Source organism: Serinus canaria, chromosome 26 (assembly GCF_022539315.1).
Source record: "Serinus canaria isolate serCan28SL12 chromosome 26, serCan2020, whole genome shotgun sequence".
Lineage (NCBI taxonomy): Eukaryota > Metazoa > Chordata > Aves > Passeriformes > Fringillidae > Serinus > Serinus canaria.
The window spans coordinates 4,942,386-4,963,402 of record NC_066339.1 but is presented as its reverse complement, the minus strand read 5'-3'; the positions used below and the strand labels follow the sequence as shown (position 1 = coordinate 4,963,402).

At 53.3% G+C, this 21,017-nt stretch overlaps 2 protein-coding genes across 7 annotated transcripts in view; one reads left to right on the top strand and one right to left on the bottom strand.

The window, feature by feature from the left end:
* The window catches only part of ANKS1A (ankyrin repeat and sterile alpha motif domain containing 1A), a 72,853-nt gene extending 54,506 nt beyond the window's left edge, over positions 1 to 18,347 (bottom strand). For 2 of the 4 annotated variants that reach the window (XM_050985264.1, XM_050985265.1), the window contains exons 1-3: positions 18,118 to 18,345; positions 2,332 to 2,412; positions 1,464 to 1,620 (exon numbers count right to left, since the gene is read on the bottom strand). In XM_050985264.1, the coding sequence (XP_050841221.1) occupies positions 1,464 to 1,620; positions 2,332 to 2,412; positions 18,118 to 18,320 (441 nt within the window). In that variant the 5' untranslated portion in view covers positions 18,321 to 18,345. Of the gene's footprint in view, positions 1 to 1,463; positions 1,621 to 2,331; positions 2,413 to 18,117 lie in introns of all 4 variants that reach the window. The other 2 variants (XM_050985266.1, XM_050985263.1) reach the window with 2 other exon arrangements.
* Positions 18,348 to 18,919: 572 nt separating this feature from the next.
* Positions 18,920 to 20,991, top strand: TAF11 (TATA-box binding protein associated factor 11). 3 transcript variants are annotated; one of them, XM_030232248.2, is made up of 5 exons: positions 18,920 to 19,201; positions 19,327 to 19,466; positions 19,611 to 19,698; positions 19,855 to 19,951; positions 20,562 to 20,991. In XM_030232248.2, the coding sequence occupies exons 1-5, from the start codon at positions 19,061 to 19,063 to the stop codon at positions 20,690 to 20,692; spliced, it is 597 nt and encodes a 198-aa protein (XP_030088108.1). In that variant the 5' UTR covers positions 18,920 to 19,060; the 3' UTR covers positions 20,693 to 20,991. The 3 variants fall into 3 exon arrangements, with proteins under 3 accessions (XP_030088108.1, XP_050841251.1, XP_030088107.1); XM_050985294.1 differs by having other exon boundaries at positions 18,920 to 19,240; XM_030232247.2 differs by having other exon boundaries at positions 18,920 to 19,255.
* The last annotated feature ends 26 nt before the right edge of the window (positions 20,992 to 21,017 follow it).

Here is a 21,017-nt window from a genome sequence, read left to right as displayed (position 1 = left end):
CTCAATTCTTGTCAGATTGATTGTAAGGGTTACCTGCACTCAAGCCCATGTAATCAGACTGAGTGCCTGCAGCTGTGCCTGGAGACATGATTAACCACAGCCCCAAACTGGAAAACTGTCACCAGAGACATCACAACACACATTCCTCGTTATTCCTGCTCAGTGGAGGAATGATAGAGAGTTGCACTACAACCAGATTTTTCATTCCATGATGTTTTAGCAGCAGTTATCCCTGGGGCAGCCTGGTGCATCGATTTACCTGTCCTGGGAAACTCCAGTGTGGCACTTGGGTCCCCAAAAGGAGGACTGGGACTCCTAAACCTGCCTCTGAAAGGAGTTTGCTCCCCACCTTCTGAAAAACTACCATGGAGCAAATCAACAGAAGGGACTCCACAGCTGCTCACCCTGACTGTGAGCTGAACTCAGGCCAGGGGTGTCTGACCCACCTGGGAATTACCTCTGGAATCAATGTCCAGGTTTAGCCTGCTGGCACCAAGGCAGGCAAACCTATTTTGGTTTATTCCTTTCCTTCTGAAAGAACACCTGAGTGGTTTAAGAGCTGATTCACAGGGTCATCAGATGTTTCTGCCTTAGGTACAGTACAGCCACAGCCCACTGCAGCTTTAGCCACTGGTCTGGGCCTCTCACTCTGTGCTAGGGAGGGGCAGCTCAGTGACAGCACTCAGCTGGCCTCATTCACGAAACCAGTTCCTGTAAACAAAACTCTGCAACAACAGGAATATTTGGGCCTTCCAGCAGCAGCATTTCAGAAGTTCCCTGGGATTTAAGATAGCTCTGATGTCCATGGGCAGTTCCACAGGAGCCAGCCCTCTGCAGTGGACACAGCTGTCTCGTACCCCTCACTCCCTCTGCACTCCAGACCAAAACTGCCAGCTTGACAAAAGGAACAAATCCAAGAGGCTTTTTTTTCTTGCCTGATTGCAAAAATAACTCTTTAATATTAAGCTAGGGATTTATCTGGGGGCAAGTAATGTTAAAATTATCTTAGAACTTACAAATTAGTGAACTGGAGCAAGTGCCAGAGACAAGCCAGGAGAGCAGCTAAGAGAGCACGGCCAAAGAGACTGAACAAAGCTGCTTGGATTAGTTCCCAAAGGAGGGAGCCAATGGATCCTCTGCAGAACTAGAAACCTGCTCAGCTATCCAGCAGCTGAAAGGAAAACTGTGGGTTAGTTTTAGAAGCCCAGAAGCAGGAGACCACTTCCTAAGTGTTGAGCAGTTCTCACATTTATGTGTCTGTCTATGAAACTTAAATACCTTTTCATCCTACCACTAATTCAGAACTGAATGTATTGCTTCAGGCACTGCCCCTCCTATCCCACCAGCATGTAGGACCTTACAACCATTGCTACTGGTTTGGGAAGGGTCAGGAGTCAGCTGCAGGAGTCTCTCTCCATGCCAAGGAAGTGATTCAATGACACATTAGAGAAAATCAGGCAGACCTGCTCATTCACTTTGGTGTGTGAAGGGCCCTGGTGGATGAGGAGCTTCACAATGTCAGCATCTCCCTTCCAGGCTGCCAAGTGCAGGGGGTAACAGCCCTTACAATCTGCCACGTTGGTGAGTGCGTCGTTCCTCAGCAGAACCTCCACAACATCCCTGCAAGAGACAGCAACTTCTGTGAGACAGTCAGTCCTTGTTCCACAGCCCCCCTTCTGCAGCAAGTACTGAACAAGAAGTCAATCTGAGCAGGAGTGTTTCAGAGAGCCTCTTGAAATGTGATTTTTAAGTGTTCCTATTAAATGCTGCCAAAGAAAATGCAAAAAAGGAAATAAATAATGCTGATATGAGCTCAGGGAGGATCCACATTAACTCCATACTAATGGAGCTGAACAGGGGCTGAAGTCAACCACAAGCCTCTGCTGCACAGTGAACTGCACCAGCACAACGAGGGTGAACAGAGATTTTAACTCTATTTGATTTCTCAGTATCTTAGGCAGCAATGAGAAACATGAGATCTAACACACTAAAATTACCTAAAAATGTAATATGCACATGAGGCAACTGTAAAGTGGTGCAGGCCCAGACCACCCTGGACACCAGGAAGACTGCAGGGACTGTCACCAGGGGAGCTCCTTTCACACTGTGTTACAGCTCATCCAAATTGCTTAGAAATAAAAAAGGGTTGAAAACCTCAGTGTTTGGAAAGGTAACATCACCCATCGGCCAGAGCACTGACATTCTCCACTTCCCCTGAAGATGGAGTAGTGCTGCACCAGTGCCTCAGCTGGTGAATGAACCACACAACGGTGGCCAGGGAAGCACAAAGCATCCACCCCCTGCCACCCCAGGCTTGGGAACAGGACTCACTTATGGCCATTCAAAGCAGCGTGGTGCAGCGGGGTGTACCCAGTGCTGTCAACACAGTTCACGTTTGGCCCCCTCCAGATGCTGCAAGACAAAAACAGACAGGGAACACTTTAGGCAAACACCAAACAGGGACAGGGCAAGGGCAGGCCTGGCACAGCTCTCACACCAAGGTGGGCACCTGCCAGCTGTGCTCAGGGGGAGCACAGGGAGCACAGAGCAGAGGGGTCAGCACATGGAATCACTGCTCTGCTTCACCTCAATCCTGCTCTCCAATCAGAGCTCCCATTGCTCACATCCTTCAGCCATACACAGCCTTGCCAAAAAGCATCTTCAGAGGAACGTGTGTCTATTAGGCTGAACCACAAGAGACAGCAAACCATCGACCCACTGCTAATTCACAACCCCACAGAAGAATTCTGGTGGCTCTGGGAAATTGTCCTTCTCCACAGCAAGAGTCACAAGGGGTGGGTGTAAGTCAAAGACTGTGGGATGCAGAGTCTGCTCTTGGTCACCACTGTGATTCCACACTGACTTCTCACTGTCCCAAAATCACTTCCATCTGTCAGCTGTTGGCAGTCTGCACCAAAGAGTAGGTGGTCTCTTCTGAGAGCATTAACTTCCCTCCCTTGCTCAAAAGTCAAGTAGCACAGATTTAAGTATTAACCCTGGCAAGGATTACTCTTCCCCAGCCCCTGCAGGGTGTCCTGTTCACATCAGCACAGAATGGCACAAGTAAGAGCCCAGTGCTGCTCCTGAGCTTGCTATGGAAGGAGTGTGGTGACACTGTCCCACACCAGGGTCACCACCCTCTCCCAGAAATGTGCATGAAACTCAAACCAGTACATTCTTATAAGTAAACTGGAACTGTTCAGCTCTCCAGTACAACCCATCATCTGTGTGTGCTGGCCTGTTTTATACACCATCCTTTTAGGAATTAGGGGCTTATTACAAACCCTGAAAATCCCACTTATGCTAACGTGATGCATTTTCCTGCTTTGTTTTCTTTGGGGGTAAAACCTAACACACCCTCTGATCCCCAGCTGAAATGGTTTAAAATCAGCCAGCTGTGGCTCTGTTTGAAGCTTGCCTTCTCTGAGGAATCCATTTCCTCTCCAGTATGAAATCACAACAACTCACACGGCCCAGAGTCTTTCTAAAACAGCAGCCATCACTGGGGGGCTGCTAGCCAGGAGCACCTCAGTGCCACCCAGCAGGAAAGGCACCAAACCAAACCAATGGGAATCTCCTGCAGACTGAGTGAACTCCAGAAGGGAAGGATGCAGCAGGCTCACTCTGGAGCATGTTTCAGTGGGAAATGGGAAGTCTGTCCCTGTCCCTTCCAAGTGACTCCTGATCTGCAGAGCATTATAAAAGGCTTTGCAGTCTAGAGAAGAACCCGAGCTCTGCTAGAGGAGAGGCAGCTAAGGGGAAACTTTATCCAAGAGGACAGGCAAGTGAGCCACAAAATCCAATTTGCAAAGGATGAGAGGCTTATCCTGAGACATCCTGCACGCCACACACCATCCTGTGCTCCAGGAGGATACACACATGCAGATCAATACACACATGCAGGGCACCTCCAGCACTGACAACACCCTTCACAGGATGATGGCTTAAACCACATGCAGAAGGTCAGTGAGACACCAAAGACTCCCACTCAGGGTGTGTGGGAGTGCCCTGCCTGATCCAGCCTGCAGCCCTGGAGCATGAAGGGGACTGAGCAGCACTCAGCTCTGGTTTGTTCCTGGCAGCAGGCGCCTGCAGTGTGGTTGCCCAAATAATTTATTGCTGGATTTAACATGGCAATTAATGGTTAGAACTAGTGCCAGAAAGCCTTGTGTGCAGTCTAGAGCAGCTCTAGCATTGCACCTGTGCTGCCTTTGCTTGGGCTGTAACCTGGGCAGTGCCAGCGTCCCGTGGTTTTACACATTAAACTGAGCTGTGTTTGGAAGCTGAGCTCAAACTGCTGAGGGTGAACACATGAAAAACCAGCAGCAATTAACACAAATGTTTCTTTCAGCTGAAGTTATGAAATGAGGAAAACCAGGGTCAGTGGTGCAGTGGGCAGGGCTGGGGACCAGAGCCTGGGGCATCTGTCCCATTGGAGCGTGGTGTCCCCATGATAAAACACTTCCTTAGAAATCTCCAGGTCAATGCTTTAAAGTAAAATGCAAAGTTTGTCCAAGGAGCTCAGAGGGGGAGAAAAGCTGGAGCCCAGGAAGGAGCTGGCCCAGCAGTGAGCACTGGGTGCTGCAGAAACCAACTGCCAGGAGCTAAAGACATTTAAAAAAACACATCTGCTGTGTCCTCTCCTTCCCTTTGCCTTTTTATTCCTGCAAATAAAGAAAGCTTTTATCAAAGAAAGGTCAAATCACCCATAAGATCAGACTGGAAGGATCCAAGAGGATAACTATTTATATTTAAATGTGGGGACTGCAGCAAAGTACATCACTCCCTTCCCTCCTCTTCAGCTCTGCCAGCAAGGCCATACAATTCTCCTGAGGTATGGAAAGAGGGTGCTGAGAAAAGCAGAACACAAAGCCCAGAACTCTCTGTGACTTTGGGCTCTTTCTGATTTCTAAACAGAAAAACTGATTTCTTCACAGGACAGGCAGGAGAATGCTGTAAATACATTCCCAGTAAAGGTCTGGAGCCAATTTGACCACTGCTGCTTTTTGATTGCTTTTCTCCCTCACTCCCCCCAAAACCCCTTCACATCAAAGAGGGGGGTTATTTTTACCCTGTGGTCTCTGTTCTCAAAGGACTACCTGGGTCTCACCTGCCCTTTGCTGCACCAGGGCAGCATCTGAAGATGCTCCCGATGTCATCTGCTTAAAACAACTAAGACTGAACATTGAGGACATCAGGAAAGCTCTGAAAACAGCAAAATCCGCTCATTTAAACTATTTCTTGTGCTCAGTTTTCTCTTGCTCTATGATTCAGCAAGACCTTAAATAAAACTTCCTGCTTGTGAAAACTGCTGAATAAAGCACATGCTTTAGGTCACAGTAAAACCCCAAAGTACCTTTAAACAGGACCACATTTGTCCTCTTGCTTTTCCATTTCTTTCTTCCCAACTGCAGTAGTAACTTCTCTCACAAAACCACCCCAGGCAAGGAGATAAAGCAGGGCCAAGCCTAGAGAACAACGTGGTGTTTTCAGCTAAATTGATGAAGCTTTGGGGCTGGTTTCTGGTCTCACAACCATGGGTCCTGGAAGCACCAGGAGAGCTCAGGGAGCTTGTGCAGAGCAGAGGCTGTTGGACCCCCTGTATTTACAGACCCAAAAACAAAAAGCAAGATGAAACACGAGTAGCTTGGCCCAAAGGCACCAGGAAGTTTAAAGCACTGGCCCCAGATGTTTGTGTACTTCACTCAAAGCCTTAGAGACAGAGTGTCAGGAGGGCAATGAGGGCTGGAGGAGGATTCCCTGGAGTCCATTGCCCAGAGGCCACCACAGCAGGTCAGTCACACATCCCAGCCATGCACATCCACACAACCACTGGATTCCTGCGACCCTCCCCTGGTATTTCCTGCTTACAGAGGGAACACAAACAACCCAGAGGCTTTGGGTAAGGCCTCAGGGTTAGGAAGCTGCTTATGTTTTTCTGAAGTGTGAGGAAGGCACTGCTGCAGCCACCCTGCCAGTGGGCAGGGTTTGGCATGGTGGGACTCCAACAGAGCGGGGACCCCGCTTTTTATAGGCCCCAACCACCAGACACTACAACAGCCTTTATAAACAAATGGCTGATGCAAGGCTGGAGGAGATTAAAGTAGTGTATTGCTGGGGCAAGGGACTCTCAGCCCCTCCTGGCAGGTTTTGAGAAAGCCCAAGAACAGCTGGTCAGACTCCAGCTGCTAGAGTGGCTGCAGAGGAGGCCAAACCATGAACTTTTCCTTCTGCACTCCTCAACTTCTTGGCCCAGATTTTAATTTGCTATAAGAAAAGTGGGTAGATTTCCTCAAAGTCAAAGGGTCATAAGCTCAGGTACAAGATGCCAGAATGGACAGGGAAAAGCAGGGACCACCATAAAGGCAGGACACATAGAAGGGACCCAGGTGACATAGCACAACACAACAGCCAGAAGGAGAGCTGCTGAGCCTGGGCTCTGTAATCAGACCCACTTCCAGCAGAGGCACTGACCAGGGATTCCAGTGAAAATCCTCAAGTTCAGTCCACTTTGACTGACACACTGCAGCAGTCAGAGCCACGCCTGGCCCTCTGCACAGAGCTTCCACTTCACCAGCTCATTCTGAGTGAAGCAACAGCTCTCAACAACAATTGCCTACAGCTCCAGCCTCATTGCCCAACACCTGCAGACAGTTCAGCCAGTGTAAGGTCAACAGGGTGCTGTGAGAAACCAGCATTTCTACTAGTGGAGCAACACTGTGCAGCAACCAATCCTCTGATGGCCAAATGATCCCTTCTCCCTTGGAAAGGAGCAGAGCCTTTTGTTCCTCAGGTGCAGCAGGTGGCCAAGGGCAGGAAACCTGCACGGGTTTGTGAAGTGACAGCAGCCTGTGAAGGATCAGTTCAGGAACTGAGAGGCAGAAGGTGAGCTCATCTGCTTCCCTCAGAACCTGCCTACCACCTCCCACTCCTCATTTCCAGGGGAGGCTGTTTTGGGTCAGCACAGACAAATGACAACCACACATTTAACTCCTGGGCTTGCAGCTCACACTAGAAAGGAACCTGGCATCACTAATAGAAATGTGTCCATCCAAGCTAAAACCCCCCATTAGGAAGAGGCAAGCCCTAGCCTTATGGATGGCTCCTGGCAGTGAAAATGCATTTATTTAAACTTAATGTATGGTGGGGGGTGGCAGTGGGGACAGAAAGGCTGGGCCAGGCATGGAGTGTGGGCTACATCAGAGAATCCCTCTGAGCAGGGCAAATAAAGAGCTGCAGGACAGGAAAAATATAGGTCTGGTTTGAGTGCATATGCTGCTCTTTATTCTTAAAAGCATTACAGGCACTCTGCAACCCATTCCCATTAAGGAGCATTCCCAGCTGATGACAGGCCACAACACAGGCTCCAACACTGGCTCTGACCTCAGGGCCAGGGCCAAACAAGCTTGGCTGGGAGAAGTGCAAAAAGGGTCAGCCACTGAGTCAGAGAAAGCCAAGCAGAGCCTTTGGGAGGGGTCCAGGAGCTCTGGGGTCTGATGTGTGTGACAGCAGGAGCATCTCCCTGTCCACACCCTGGCCAAAGGCAGCATGCTGGCAGGGGAAGAGCAGGGCAAATGGAAAGGCAACCACCCAGACTGGAGATGGGAGGGTTTGACATGAAGTCTGGTTCATTCAAGGCAGGAAAGTGATCCCTAAAAGAGGACAGATATTTGACAGCATTTGCCAAATGCTTACAAACATCTCACTGATTCTGTGCCCTGTTCTCTTCTTTTTCATCTGACTAGATGGGGTTTTGAGGAATAGGAGCAAAAGGAACCAAAACATTCCTGCAGAAATTCAGTGACCTGAACAGCATTATCAAAGTCATAAACCAATATCCCGGAACTGCAAACAGGAACCAGAGCACTGCTCAGGTAAACATTCCTCAATCTCCATTTGCAGCTCAGCTCTGCTCCCACAGCACTGGAGAAAATGCACTATGTGGAAGAAAACACAATATTAAAAAATAAATAAGATGCAGGGAAAATTAGGAAGACCCATGTAGAGGGTGCAGCCTGCTGGGCTCCACTGAAGCACAATTCCTTAGAAAGGTGCCAGACTTTCCCTTGGTCTTCCCTTCATTGAGCACTTTCAGAGAAATAGAAGGAAACCCTGGGCAGCCACAAATTCCTGATCAAAACCACCAAGCAGCTGATGCTGCAGCACTGAGCTGGCTGCAGCTGGCAACCTCGCACTGGGCTCTCCCTCCCCCTTCTCCTTTGTGAGATGATTTAACAAGCTGCAGAATCCCATGGGACATGTCAGTCAGCCAACAGCAATGGAGCATCGTGTCTGGAGCCCAACATGTCCATCTGTGCTGTTCCCTTCTGACAGGCACAAAGCTCTGAGCTTGAAGTAAAAATGTCATCAAAAGGAACTTGTGCAGAAAAAATTGTGGTAAGGCACATGCCCTCCTCCTCCTGCCAGTGCCCTTGTAGGGGATGGATGTGTCAACTAAGGGTTTTGGGATGGCAGAAAACATGTCACTCTCAGCTCACTGTCAGACAACATCAACACACCTCAGAGTAAATGTTTGTTTCCAGCACCCACAGAGATCTGATCCAATACACATCTTTGTGGGAATTTGGGATTTCTAGCACCTTGCACTTAGATGGGTATGGGGATGGTGATACTCCATTTAAAGATGGACACCTTCCTCCTGGTGCAGTCTCAGACCTCTCTACAGAGAGACAATAACCACCCTTGTTCTCCCCATCTCAGCACTAAAGGACTTCTCAAGGTCTGTGTGCTCTGCCCAGCCAGCCATGCTCCAATGCTCCTCTGGGCCACCATGGCTTCTTCCTGGGCACTGGCCCTTCACTTTGTGCCATGTCAGCCACACTCACACCCCTCTCAGCCTGGCTGCTGCCCATCCCTTCCCAAATCCCGCTCACACCCCTCTCAGCCTGGCTGCTGCCCAGCTCAGATGTCTGAACACTGAACCGTGATGTGTCTGACCTGGGGCAGATGAAAAGCAGGTAAATAGGCCAAGTCAAGCAGAGACAGAGATTCAGGGACTGAATTACCCCTTCCCTACAGCAATTAAAAAAGCAAATGCAATTATTTTGTACCAACAACTGCACATAGAGTGCACTTTTGCCTTAGGGAGACTGAAAGCAGTGAGACAGAGACTGGCACAACATCCCCCTTCCCCTGTGACATTGCCCAGATCAGTGACAGGAGGACTCTGAATCGGTGCTGGCACTGCAGTGCTCGATTCCATGCACATGGGGAGACCCCAGGATGCTGGGAGGGATCCCTGGGCTGCAGCCCAGGACATCAGGACAGGCAGGAGAAAAACAGTGCTGGAGTGAAAAGGAAATTAGTTGCTCTGATACCAACCAGCAGAATGACAGGATGAGAGGCAAGGCCCTGGAGGAAGGGGACATGGGCTGGAGGATTCAGAGCCACAACAAAGCTTCCACTGAAGCGTTTGGGGCACACTTTACCCTTGAATACAGCCCACACCAGCAGCCCAGCCACTCACCCACATGGCTCCATTTAAGCTTGTACCAATCCCAGCTCCAGCTTAACCAGGAGTCCCTGAGGGCTAAAGAAAGACACAGCAAGGAGAGATTAACTGGCAACAGTTCGGGACACAAACAAGGCACTGACATACCACTGACTCCAGAGACATTCCTTCTTGATGAGCTTTTTAATTGGGCGCCCAAAGAGCAAGTGACAGGGAAAGGAGAGAGCAAAGACAGGGAGAGCAGGAGGGCAAACAGAGAAGTGACCCAATAGTGGCTCAGATGGGAACACAGGGGACACACCTGAGCAGCCACAGAGCTCTGTGATCAGCCCTGCTTGTCATGTCATGCTACACAGGCAGAGAAAGCACTGACTTGGACAACAGTTCCTAAGGGAAAGCTCAGGAAAAGGAGGATGAAAATCAGAAAGGACATCCTTTAACTCCAGAAGCATCCTTGAAATCCAGTCTGCTAGAGAGCAGGATCAGGAGTGAATGGCCAAGGCAGGAGATAATTCCCAAATCCTGAGACAGCTGCTAGGAGTTGTCATTACTTGTCTGTGCTATCTGTACAGAGATAAGCTTAGAGCTGGAAAACACGAGTGCTGAGAGCTGAGGGCATGAGCCAGGCAGTCAAACAGAGGGATGGAGCTGACAGTCCTGCCCTGCTCTGAGAGCCCTGGGAAAGGCAGGGACCCCTCCCCAGGAGCTGCCAGGGACAGCTGCACCCACCCCCAGTGCTGGAAAACTGAACCAATAAAGGAATAGGCAGCAAAGAGAGATGTTCCTACATATTTCATGGTGGATCTGCAGCTTCCAGCCCTGGTTTCAGCCAAATGCCAGCTCTGACCCTGCCTACAATGACAGCCTCAAACAGCTTTTCCTCACCAGAAAAAAACATGTCATTCTTTGGGGAACATATACAACATAAGGTGTTCCAAACCTCTTGAAATATTTCTGCACACTTCTCTGCAAGAATAACAGACCCAGCTCTGAGCCTTTTCTCTGTTCAATACAGCTCTCCCAGCCAGAAGCTGCTTCCAGCAGCAGAGCCTTTCCCAGCCTGACATTTTTAATGTACAGAAGGAATGTACATATGCCAGTCAGACTCCTAAATATATGCAGGATAAAACTCTCCATGACTTCAAACAATTTCAGGGTTACTGTGACTGTCCCAGCAAATAATTATATCTCAGCTGTAACAACTCACACCCCATAACAACCAGGATCCTCAGAGCTTTTAAACCAATTCTCTTTAGTCTTTATTTCCAGTGAAAAGGAATGTCAAGGTCACATCCTGTTTCACTCCTTCTGTGAAATAATTTCTGTTGAGATTAGAGGAAATATTTCCAAAATGCCAAATCCAGCACGAATTCCACACATCCTCCAAGTTCCATTTTCAGCTGTTCTGACCCAGAGCAGTTGAGCCACAGGAGCTCAGACACAGCTTCACAGCCTGCACCAGGCTGAAAGGAGCTGTGAAGGGGGCACAGGGGCAATGCAGTAACTGAAAACTAACTATACTCCAGGACAGGCACAGGTCATCCATAGGGATCACAGGATGAAGTGAGGTCAAACAGCTCTTACAGGGAATCAACTCTGATAGAGTCCCCACTGTGCAGTGAGAAACCTCTGAAGAAATCACTGGAAAGAAGCACTAGGAAAAAACCAACACAAGCCCACAGGACACAGTCTCCTATTTAAGTCATCTGGTGGATTTCACTGTCCTTGTAACAGAACCAAGATGATGATGCAAAGCTTTGAAGTCTTCAGAGCTTAAGGCTTTATCCTAATCCTGTTCCTGATGCCTAAAAAAATTGTGCTGATTCCTGAAACTGACAGCAGTGAGGAAGAGCCTGTGGAGCCCACCTGGGTCCCTGCATGGGGATGCTTCAAACCTCAGCAGGCACCCAGCCTCTGGAATCAGATTCTGTTCTAAAATCAGGCGCTTTGGAATGCCAAACTTGAGCGGATTTCTCAGTGTCTTAATTAGGATGAGGCAAAAGTCAATTCACCTAATTTCCAACCCACTTCAATATTAGATTTGAAAGACCACCTATGACATCTTCAGCCTTGCTTGCCTCAGGAGTCTGCACAACAGCAGGCAATGGGATTAGATAAAAATCTAATGAGATAATGTATTTACATCATATTTATGGCACTCACTCTCAGACAGGGTTTTGTTCTCGTGTACTGAGGACTATCCTGAGTACATGGCACTACAGACATTTCCTTTGAACTGGAAAAAGCTTGAGGTTTATTTTTAAATCTAATTTCCCTTTAAAAGAAGCCACGTATTAAAATAACAAGGGAGGAGTGTGAATGTACCTGGGCTTAGCAAAACTAAACACCAACTCCAGCTCGACTTTCCTCCAGCTGAATAACTCAGGCTCCTGCAGTGCCCAGGGAAGCCATGCACACACTCCTCCTCCTGTAATTCCCTCAGATCCTGCTATGTCAGATGTACACTCTGATTTTCACCTGGAACCCTTAACAGCTACATGACAGCAAGCCAAGAATGTACCTAAGCACAGTCCCAGCTCTTTGCATGCTGCAGCCTCCCAAACATTTAAACAGCTCACCCTCACTAACCCTGGGGAAACAACCACCTCAACATCCTGTGTGTGCCAGAGCCAGCTAAAATCCTTGGCTTAGGAAAAAATAAAAAGCACACAAATCCACACACTGCTGGGATAGAAACAGTTCCAAACTTAAGCCCCTTATCCAGCAGTCTAGAGGCCCAACTGGATTGTCTTCCAGGATACAAACACCTGCAGGAATCCCTGCTGAGCATCCAGCACCACATTCAGTTAAAGGGCAATCAAAAAAGTTTAACTCCAATCTGATTCATCCAAACTTCTCAAAGCTGAATATTTCTCATTGAGTTACAGCACCAGGACAAAGTAATTTAGGATTCAGGTCTAGAAACGTGCTGTGGTGTGATGGACACCCAGGTACCATGAGACTTTAATGCCCTGCCTTACCCAGAGCAGGGCATTTCCCCATCCATGAGGGTGCAGGAGCACAACTTTTTGGAAGCAGGACATAAAGAGCTCTGAGGCTCTCCAGGTTTTGTGTAAAGAGGGCACATTCACACACTCCAGCTCAAATTTCATTCCAAAGGCAGCTGACACCTTCCTGCCCTGTGTTTATTGGAGCCTTTGCCCCCTCCCCAGCCCCAGGCTCAGCCAGCCCAGGTGCACCGACATTTCCAGCTCTGTTTTCCTCCCTCCTGCAGACAGCAGCTGTGTTCACTTCGCCAGTCGGTTGCTATGGAAACAAATCAATCCTCAATAGTTTTATTTTTTACCAGTTTCTGTGAAATAGGATTTATCTCATTTCCATGACTAAGCTGTACTCTGGAGTGAGCTCTTTGGGACAGTGACAGTGCCAGCTCAGCATCGGGCAGAGCTCGTGCTGCAGTGACAAGAGGACAGAGCCATCACCCATGTTCAGAGGCACCTTCTCATCTTGAGGACACTTCACCTTGAAAGGATTGCACAGCCTGAGCACGACAGCACTGCACAGCTGCATCTGAGGAGCAGAACAGAGCAGGGGTGGATGGCACAGCCCAGAAAGGCGATGAGCTCACACGGAGTGGAGGTGTCAGCACATGTTCTCTGCTGAGAGCCAGCCTGGCAGGCCCTTGGGCACTGCCACAGGAGGGGCTCAGCCTCCAGGAACTGCCTGTGCTTTGTCCCAGGGCAGCTGAGAGGGGCTTTCCATCTAGTCTGGCATGACATGGATGCATTTCCTCCACTCCATATTACCTGTACTCTGTCACACCTTTCACCCATGGCTTTTCTACTCTGTTTGTTGTCCTTCAGTCTCACTGAAATGATGCATTAGCTCACAAAAACCCAGCTGGATGAACCCTGTTTCTTGGCTCAGCTGCTCCCAATACACCAAATACTGTTCCAGCCATTCATCTCCAGAAAGTTCTGCTCCCTGCCAAAGGGCCTTCCACAGCTGGAGGGGACCTGTGGCACCGAGTGGAGCAGCTCCTTTTCACCAACACCCATTGCTGGGGCCCATCCTGCTGCACACAGGGAGCAGAAGGGAAGGGGAGACACTGCTCCTCCTGCCCTCCCCTCCTGCTGGAGCCAGGAGTTTTTCAGACCTGCCAGCAGCAGTTTCCCCAAGACCCAGCCGGGCAGAGCCTTCCACTTCCAATCCCCCTCTCTGCCAACCAAACCCTGGAAACCTGGAGCTGCCCACAGCCCATTGGGAAAGGAGCAAGACAGGGCTCTCTCAAGGGGGTTTCACAGGAAGCAACCCACCCACCCACCAATTCCCATGTGTCCCAGGTGCTGTGAAACCACAAGTCCTGCTTTGCCCACTGGCTTGGGTGAGTGGAGCAGGGCAGGGCTAATGCCCGGTGCTCCTGACCCAGCCCTGAACATGGAACTGCACTGACCAGAGCAAGCAAACAAAAACTTTCCAAAACTGCATCACAAAATCACACAGAGACAAAACACTGCAGAGTCACAGCCAGTAACTGCAGCCTTTGAAATCTTAAAGTACTTAGGAAACAATTCCCTGCTGAGCCCGGTGCACACCTGTGCCTGTGGCACAAGCACCTTCAGCAACCCTGTGCTCAGGTGTGTAATTAAAGAGGGATCCATGTGCACGGGAGGGTGTGGAGAGGAGAAGGTTTAAAGTGGGTGAGATGATTAATCACAGCAGCAGGACCAGGGGAAGACCTAACGTTGCCCTGTTCTGTGGGAATGCAGCAGGAGCAGCTCCCTTGTGGTGGGGAAGGGAAGAGAGGGAAGCACCTCGCTTGCACATGTCTGGGAGCTGCACCTTGGAGCCCCCCTGCTGCTCCTGTCGCTGTCTCTACCAGACTTGGTGCTTACCCAGAAGGGCTGGGGACACATGGAGGGACAGACAGCCCGACCCTGACCTCGGACAGGGCAATCCTCCCCTTCCCTGGCAACAGCACCGTGTCCCTTCCCCAGGGAATGGCAGCAGACAGGCACAGTTGGAGCCTTCTTAGGAGTACACAGGGCACTATCAGATCCCTGCTGTGAACCATCAGCCACACTAGAACAAATACCAAACCCCACTTTTTTTAAAAAGAACCCATTTTTATGATTCCTAACCACTCTTGGACTGCTGGAAGCCACCTCAAGTGTTCTGCCATCCCACCACGTCACTCTTTAAACCAACCAGACCCCTCAGCAGCAGCTGAAAATGGGCTGGAACAAGGGTTGTGGCTTCTGTGGAGCAGTATTCGACCCTTCCCACAGCAGATGTTCACCCAAACTCCTCATTCCCAGCAGAAGCATCTCCTTGATACACTCCCTGGAGACTGCATATCCCATCTGGGGCTCAGCAGCAGCCCCAGCTTCCCCCTCTGGCAACACAGAGCCAGACTTTTCACAGCAATAGATGGAAATGAAAAGCTGCTTCTGCAGCTTTGGCTTTAACACAACCCATCCCTCACTGCTCCTGGCAAAGCCTCCTGAATGCAGCCTGATAGCTCAGCCACAGACTGCTCTGTTGTTTCCCGCCTCTAACTTCACAGTGAACCACTAAAAAAAAAAACAAAAACAAATCAAATTCTGCAGCCTCGATGCAGAAGTGGCTCATAACCCCCAGAAACCTCAAGGATTCACCATCTCTTATTTCTGGACTTGCTGCTGCTCATAAGCCTTGAGCTCTGCGTGCATGGATGGGTTTTCTCTCTGGCTGCTCACACGGTGCTCCTGCCTGTTCCATGGTCCATGGCTGGAACTGCAGCAGCCAGGCCTGGCTGAGGAGCTGGGATCTGCTCCTGACTGCTGGGCCAGGCCTGCAGCAGCTCCCCAGGCCCTGGCAGATCCCAGGGGCTGCGTGGATGCCGGCAGGGAGCCCAGCCTCCCAAACCCTGGCAGCCATCACCTCCTTTGTGAGCCCACCATCTGCTCTGGCAAATCCACACTCCCATTTCCCCCTCCTGCATCCTCCTCATTCCCCCAGCTCGCTGTCAGCATTCCCCATTCCCATCAGCTTCCCACTGGGATTTATTCCACTCAGTGCCCTGAGTGTTACACCTTGGCATATTCACCCCTTGAGAGACTTAAATTGTCTTTGAAATTCCTCCTCCTGTGGCTTATCCCACCCCATCCCATTCTGTTTCCTACTCACCTGCAGCCCTGGGTGACTGGAATCTGTGCTGCCTCCACACCCAGCAGGCCCTGCTCGGCCTGGGAAGGAGCAGCACAGCCCAGACTGTGACAAAGTTCACATTTAACTGATAACAGACTGATGGCAGTTCAGGTTACCTGATAAAACACCACATTCCAGGGAATTTACTGCCAGGGCCATCTTCTACCACTCCATGGAGCAGCACTTGCTCTCTTTGGAAGAGAAATGGCCCAAACCAAAGAGTGCCAGCTCAGAGCAGGTGCCAGCTCAGCACATACCAGGTGTAATGTGGGAATTTCAGGGAATGCCTGGTTTGTACCGCATCCAAAATCGTATCTTTGAGACACATGAAATGCAGAACTGACAGAAAAAACTGCCACAAGCACCTCAGGAGAGAAGAGTTTTGGGAACAGGTTATTCAAACAGTGAGACTTAAATAGAAACTAACATAGGGGCCTGAAATCAGGTGGAGAAAAGAACAAAGGTGCTGGCCCAGCAGAGTGTTTATGATCCTGTTCTGGAAATAAGCTCTGGGGGAGGAGAGCAGCTCAGCAGTTCCCACGTCAGGAGAGATCCTTCCAGACATGAGGAGCCCTGGCGGGACCAGGGATCAGCCTGAGCAGGGCCAGGGGCTGCCCCAGGAAGGGAAAATACAGAGCACAAAGTCCTGACTGAGGGCAGGCTTCTCTCCACAACCAAGGAGGGCAAAATCTACATCAGAAAAGTTCCCATGTTCTAGCATTGGAAAAGGTGAGGTTTTCTCCACCCTAAAATTCATCTGTCTGCTCCCTGCAGCCTGCCCCAGCCTGTCTCCTGCACTCTCTGGCCTCTCCTTGCAGCTGCTTCTCACCAAAACCTCATCACAAGCCCCTCAGAACCAGAGCCCAACAAGTGATCAGAAGGTGGGAAACAGTCACAAAGCTCTTAAATGGCAGCAGGACATGTTGCCATGCCCAATGTGCAGCCAGAGCAGGAATTGGTGTCACAGGCACAAATCCTGTGTGGGGAGAAACAGGCTCAGGGGCTGGAACCAGGCAGGGGAAAGGGGTAGGTCCAGTGTCACCAGCAGGTACAGCCAACAGCCATGGCAGTGAGCACGGAATATGAGTGACAGCTGTGACAGTCACCCTCCTTCAGACATGTGTCTGTGCACCAAGCCCTGTTCACATGTGAGAAACAGTAACAGGTCTGAGCCAAAGGGATGGCCTGGCTCACTCTGGCACCATGGGACTGTACCAGGACCATGGCACCATGGGCACTGTCCCAGGGAAAGGCAGGGAAAAGGCCCCATTGTGCCCAGTGCTGCCAGGCAGTGCTGGATCTGGTTCAGCTCACAGGGTACTCAACTGCACCGACCCTCTGCACTGATCTGAGCCCCCTGTGGGCACATCCATCCCACTCAAACAAGGGCTCAGACTGTTTAATATATCAAAAGAGAAGAACAAAGCTCGACCCAAGGGTAGGTTTACATTTCAGAAAGGCAAACGTGTGCCCCAGGGCAGGGTGAGCTCTCACATGCCTGCAGGCTTCTGCCACTAGCACAACTTGCAGGTATCTAACTGGGTTATGTGAAAGGAAAAACAAATCAAATATAGCCAAAAAGGGGCAAGTGACATCCCTCTGAACAGCCAGGTTGCGTAGCAACAGTGTCACATGGCCCTGGACACAAACCTCCGCCACAACTCCCAGTACAAACCAATTGCTCAGGGACCAGGAGCATTCCCAAAGTGGCCCAAAGCTGCAGCTCCAGCAGCGAGAGGTGATGCCAAAACACGGGGAAGAGAAAGAAACCAAAAAGCTTAACAAAGGTCGAAGAGCTTCAACCAGCAAAATCCACAGCACGGGGCTGAGGACGAGCCGACCCCAGACCCGGCAGAGCGTCACTGCCAGCCGCGACAATGCCAGCGCAGGGCCCGCAAACCTCGCCGGACACCCGGGGAGATCCCGCACCCCAGGAACCTGCCCCGGCCGTGGAGCCCTCCGGACACTCCTCAGCCTCCGGTGCCGCCATCCGCAGCACCCGCACGGCAGCGCCCTGATGCCAGGGGCACCGCGGGCAGCACCCAGCGCTGCCACTGCCGGCTCCAGACAGCCACAGAGCCACTCCCCTCTGCCCTGCCAGCCCACCGGCCCCGGCTGCTCGCCGAGGGTACACCAGACCCCCGCATCTCCGGTCGCCCCAAACGCTCAGCGGTTCCCAGGTCACACCCCCTCACAGCCCGCTGCAGGGTCCCATCCCACCGGGGAGCCCCCAGCTCCGGCAGCCCGCCCGGGGCACAGAGCGGGAGCAGAGCCCCGGCATCCCCCGCAGCGCTGCACCCCCGGAGCCCCCGGCATCCCCATGTCCCGCAGCCCTCCCGCTGCACCCCCGGAGCGCATCCAAACCCTCCGGCTGCCCCCAGCCCCACACCCGACCCACAGCTCCCGCTCCTCTCCTGGCCCGCAGCCCCCCAGCCGACCGCCGGACCCCCCGGCTCGTCCCCCCTCCCTGAGCCCCGGACCCGGGCCGCGCTCACCTGAGCAGGCTGGACAGCGGGTGCCCCACACCGACGCTCCCGCCGCTCCCGCCACCGCCGCCCCCCGCGGAGCCGCCGCCGCTGCCGCCGCCACCACCGGAGCCGCCGAAGCCGGAGCTGAGGCGCTTCCCCGACAGCAGCTTCTCCACGGCCGGGAGGTTCCCGGTGCGAGCGGCCTCCAGCAGCTCCTGCTCCTTCCCCATGGCCGGCGCGGCCCGGCCGCCCGCGCGACTTCCGGGGCGGGGCCGCGGCCGGGCCCGGGTGGGCGGGAGCTGAGAGGGCGGGGTCCGGTGGGCGGTGCATGGGGGGGGTCTGAAGGATGGGCGGTGCACGGGCGGGTTTTGTTTAGGCCCCGCCCTGAACGCGACCCGTGGTCCCTCAGCCGCTCTTGTTTTGGGCGGGTCTGGGGGGGCTTTCCCTGCGGGGCCCGGGCAGCGGGGCCGCTCTAACGCCGTGTCCCGGCAGGGTCCGGGCGTGGGGAAGGCGGCTCAGAGCGGGGTCGGACGGTCCGAGCGCGGGGTGAGACCCGCACAGGCCCCCCCCTCTCCGCTGCCCCGCTGCCATGGCGACAAGCCCGGCCCCGCGCATGGCCTCGCGGCGCCCGTAGCTATGCGTCATCAGGATGCGCCGTTGGCGCGCCGTTGTTATGGCGACATGCTCCTCCTCCATGGCGCCGCCCATGGTGTGCGTCATTAGGCCGCGCTGCCGAGTCGCTGTTGCCATGGCAGCAGGCACCGCCCTCCGGCGCGGCGCTCGCAAACTTTGTCATCAGAACGCGCCGTCGCATCTCCGTTGCCATGGGTTCGGACGCTACCGCCCCCTGCGTCGCCGGTAAATATGCGTCATCACGAGCAGCCACGCGTCACCATTCCCGTGGCAATAGGCTCCGCCCCTTCGCGGCGCCCGTAGTGTTACATCATCAGGAGGCGCCGCTGGCGCGGCCATGGCGGACCCGGCCCGGGACGCGCTCGGTGCTGCTGCCGCGCCGGAGCCGCCGCCCGCAGGATCCTCCTCGCCCGCCGGCGGCGATGGGGCGGTGGCCGCGGGCGAAGCGGCGGCCGTAGAGGGAGCGGGAGAAGGCGAGGTGGGGGAGGCTGGCGGTGGCAGCGAGCTCAAGGCGGAGGTGGCGGTCGGGGAGGTGAGGCGGGAGCGGGAGCGGGGCCGGGCCAGGCCGCGGGGCCGCAGAGCGAGCGCTGCCCTCTCGCCCAGGTGAGGAGCGCGGACGGGGAGGCGGCGGACGCGGAGGAGCCGGGGCTGCAGGCGTGTGCGGCCAGGAAGGTGAAGCTGGAGCTGAAGGAGCGGAAGGAGAAGAAGCAGAAAGTGGACGAGGACGAGATCCAAAAGATGCAGTGAGTGCCTGCGGCTGTGCCTGCGGGTTCGGGGATCGTGGTCCCGGTGCCGCAGCCCCCTCCAGATTCCCCTCCCACCCCGCTCCTGCCGGCCCTGGCCGGTCCCGCGGGAGCGGCTGGGAACGATGGCCGTGTGCCCCGCAGGATCCTGGTCTCCTCCTTCTCCGAGGAGCAGCTGAACCGCTACGAGATGTATCGCCGCTCTGCCTTCCCCAAGGCCGCCATCAAACGGGTACGAGAGCGGCGGGAGCCCGAGGGGGGCTCAGCCGATGCCGAGGGGCTCCACAGCTCAAATCCCCGCAGCAGGAGCTGGCGCTGCAGCTCCCCCGAGGGGCTGGGAGGTCCCTGCGGGCGGGACTCTGACTGTTCCCGCCTGTCCCTGTCGCAGCTTATCCAGTCCATCACCGGCACCTCGGTGTCCCAGAACGTCGTCATTGCCATGTCGGGCATCTCCAAGGTGTTTGTTGGGGAGGTGGTGGAGGAAGGTGAGTGACAAGGGAAGAGCCCGGGGTGAGTTCCCTGCTTGGAGCAGGTTTTCTGTGGGTCTCCCTTCCAGCAGCAGCTCTGGCTCAGAGCAGGGCCTGCTGAAGCTGCCACAGCCCCTCTGATCCTCCCCCAGTGCTGCTGGTGCTGCTCAGGCAGAGAAGCTGGGCTGGCAGCTCTGTGCCACAGCCCCAGGATGAGGATCTCGTTGGTGCTGCAGGGACAGAGGGGCTCCCTGAGCCTCTAAACCTGCCCCCCTCTTCCCTTGTGGGATGAGCTCAGATCAGTGTGGGAGAGGGAGCTGAGCCAGCTGTTCTGCTCAGCTGTGGGGGGATCACAGCCCAGCCAGCCCCCAGGGCTCCAGAGCAGAAGCTCTGAGCTCATCCATGCCCTGGATCCAGCATCTCCACAGGGCCTGAGTGCTTCAGCAGCTTTTTGTCCTGCTTGCTGCCCTGGGACTCCTGGCAGGGAGGAGGAGCAGGTCCATTCCTGGCTCTGAGTTGCAAACCCCAAACACAAACGTTACCTGTTCTTTCAAACTGCACTGAAGCAGCAGCAGGGGATGGGCAGAGCTCAGTTTGCCCCTGCCACGAGCTCTGTCTGTCTGTCCAGCTCTGGATGTGTGTGAGAAGTGGGGGGAGCTGCCCCCCCTGCAGCCCAAGCACATGAGAGAGGCCGTCAGGAGGCTCAAGGCACGTGGGCAGATCCCCAACTCCAAGTACAAAAAGATCATTTTCCACTGAGAGGCTGAGATGAGCTTCCTGTAGGACCTTCCCATGTGGACTCTTCCACAAGGCCCCTCTGGGGTGGCCTGTGGGACCTCAAGGATGTTCCTGCTGTCCCTGCCCACCCTGGGCAGAGCTGGATGCACCCTCAACCTGGACTTTGGGGTCTCAGCACAGCAGGGAGAGAAACATCCAGGGGCTGCAGAGCATTTCCTGCTGGCCCAGATGTGCCATCTCTGTCCAGATGTGCCACCTGGGCCCAGATGTGGAGCGCTTTTTTTTTTTTGTACAATAAACTTATTGTGTTCATAACCTGACTGGGATCTGCTCTTTGTGTGACCCA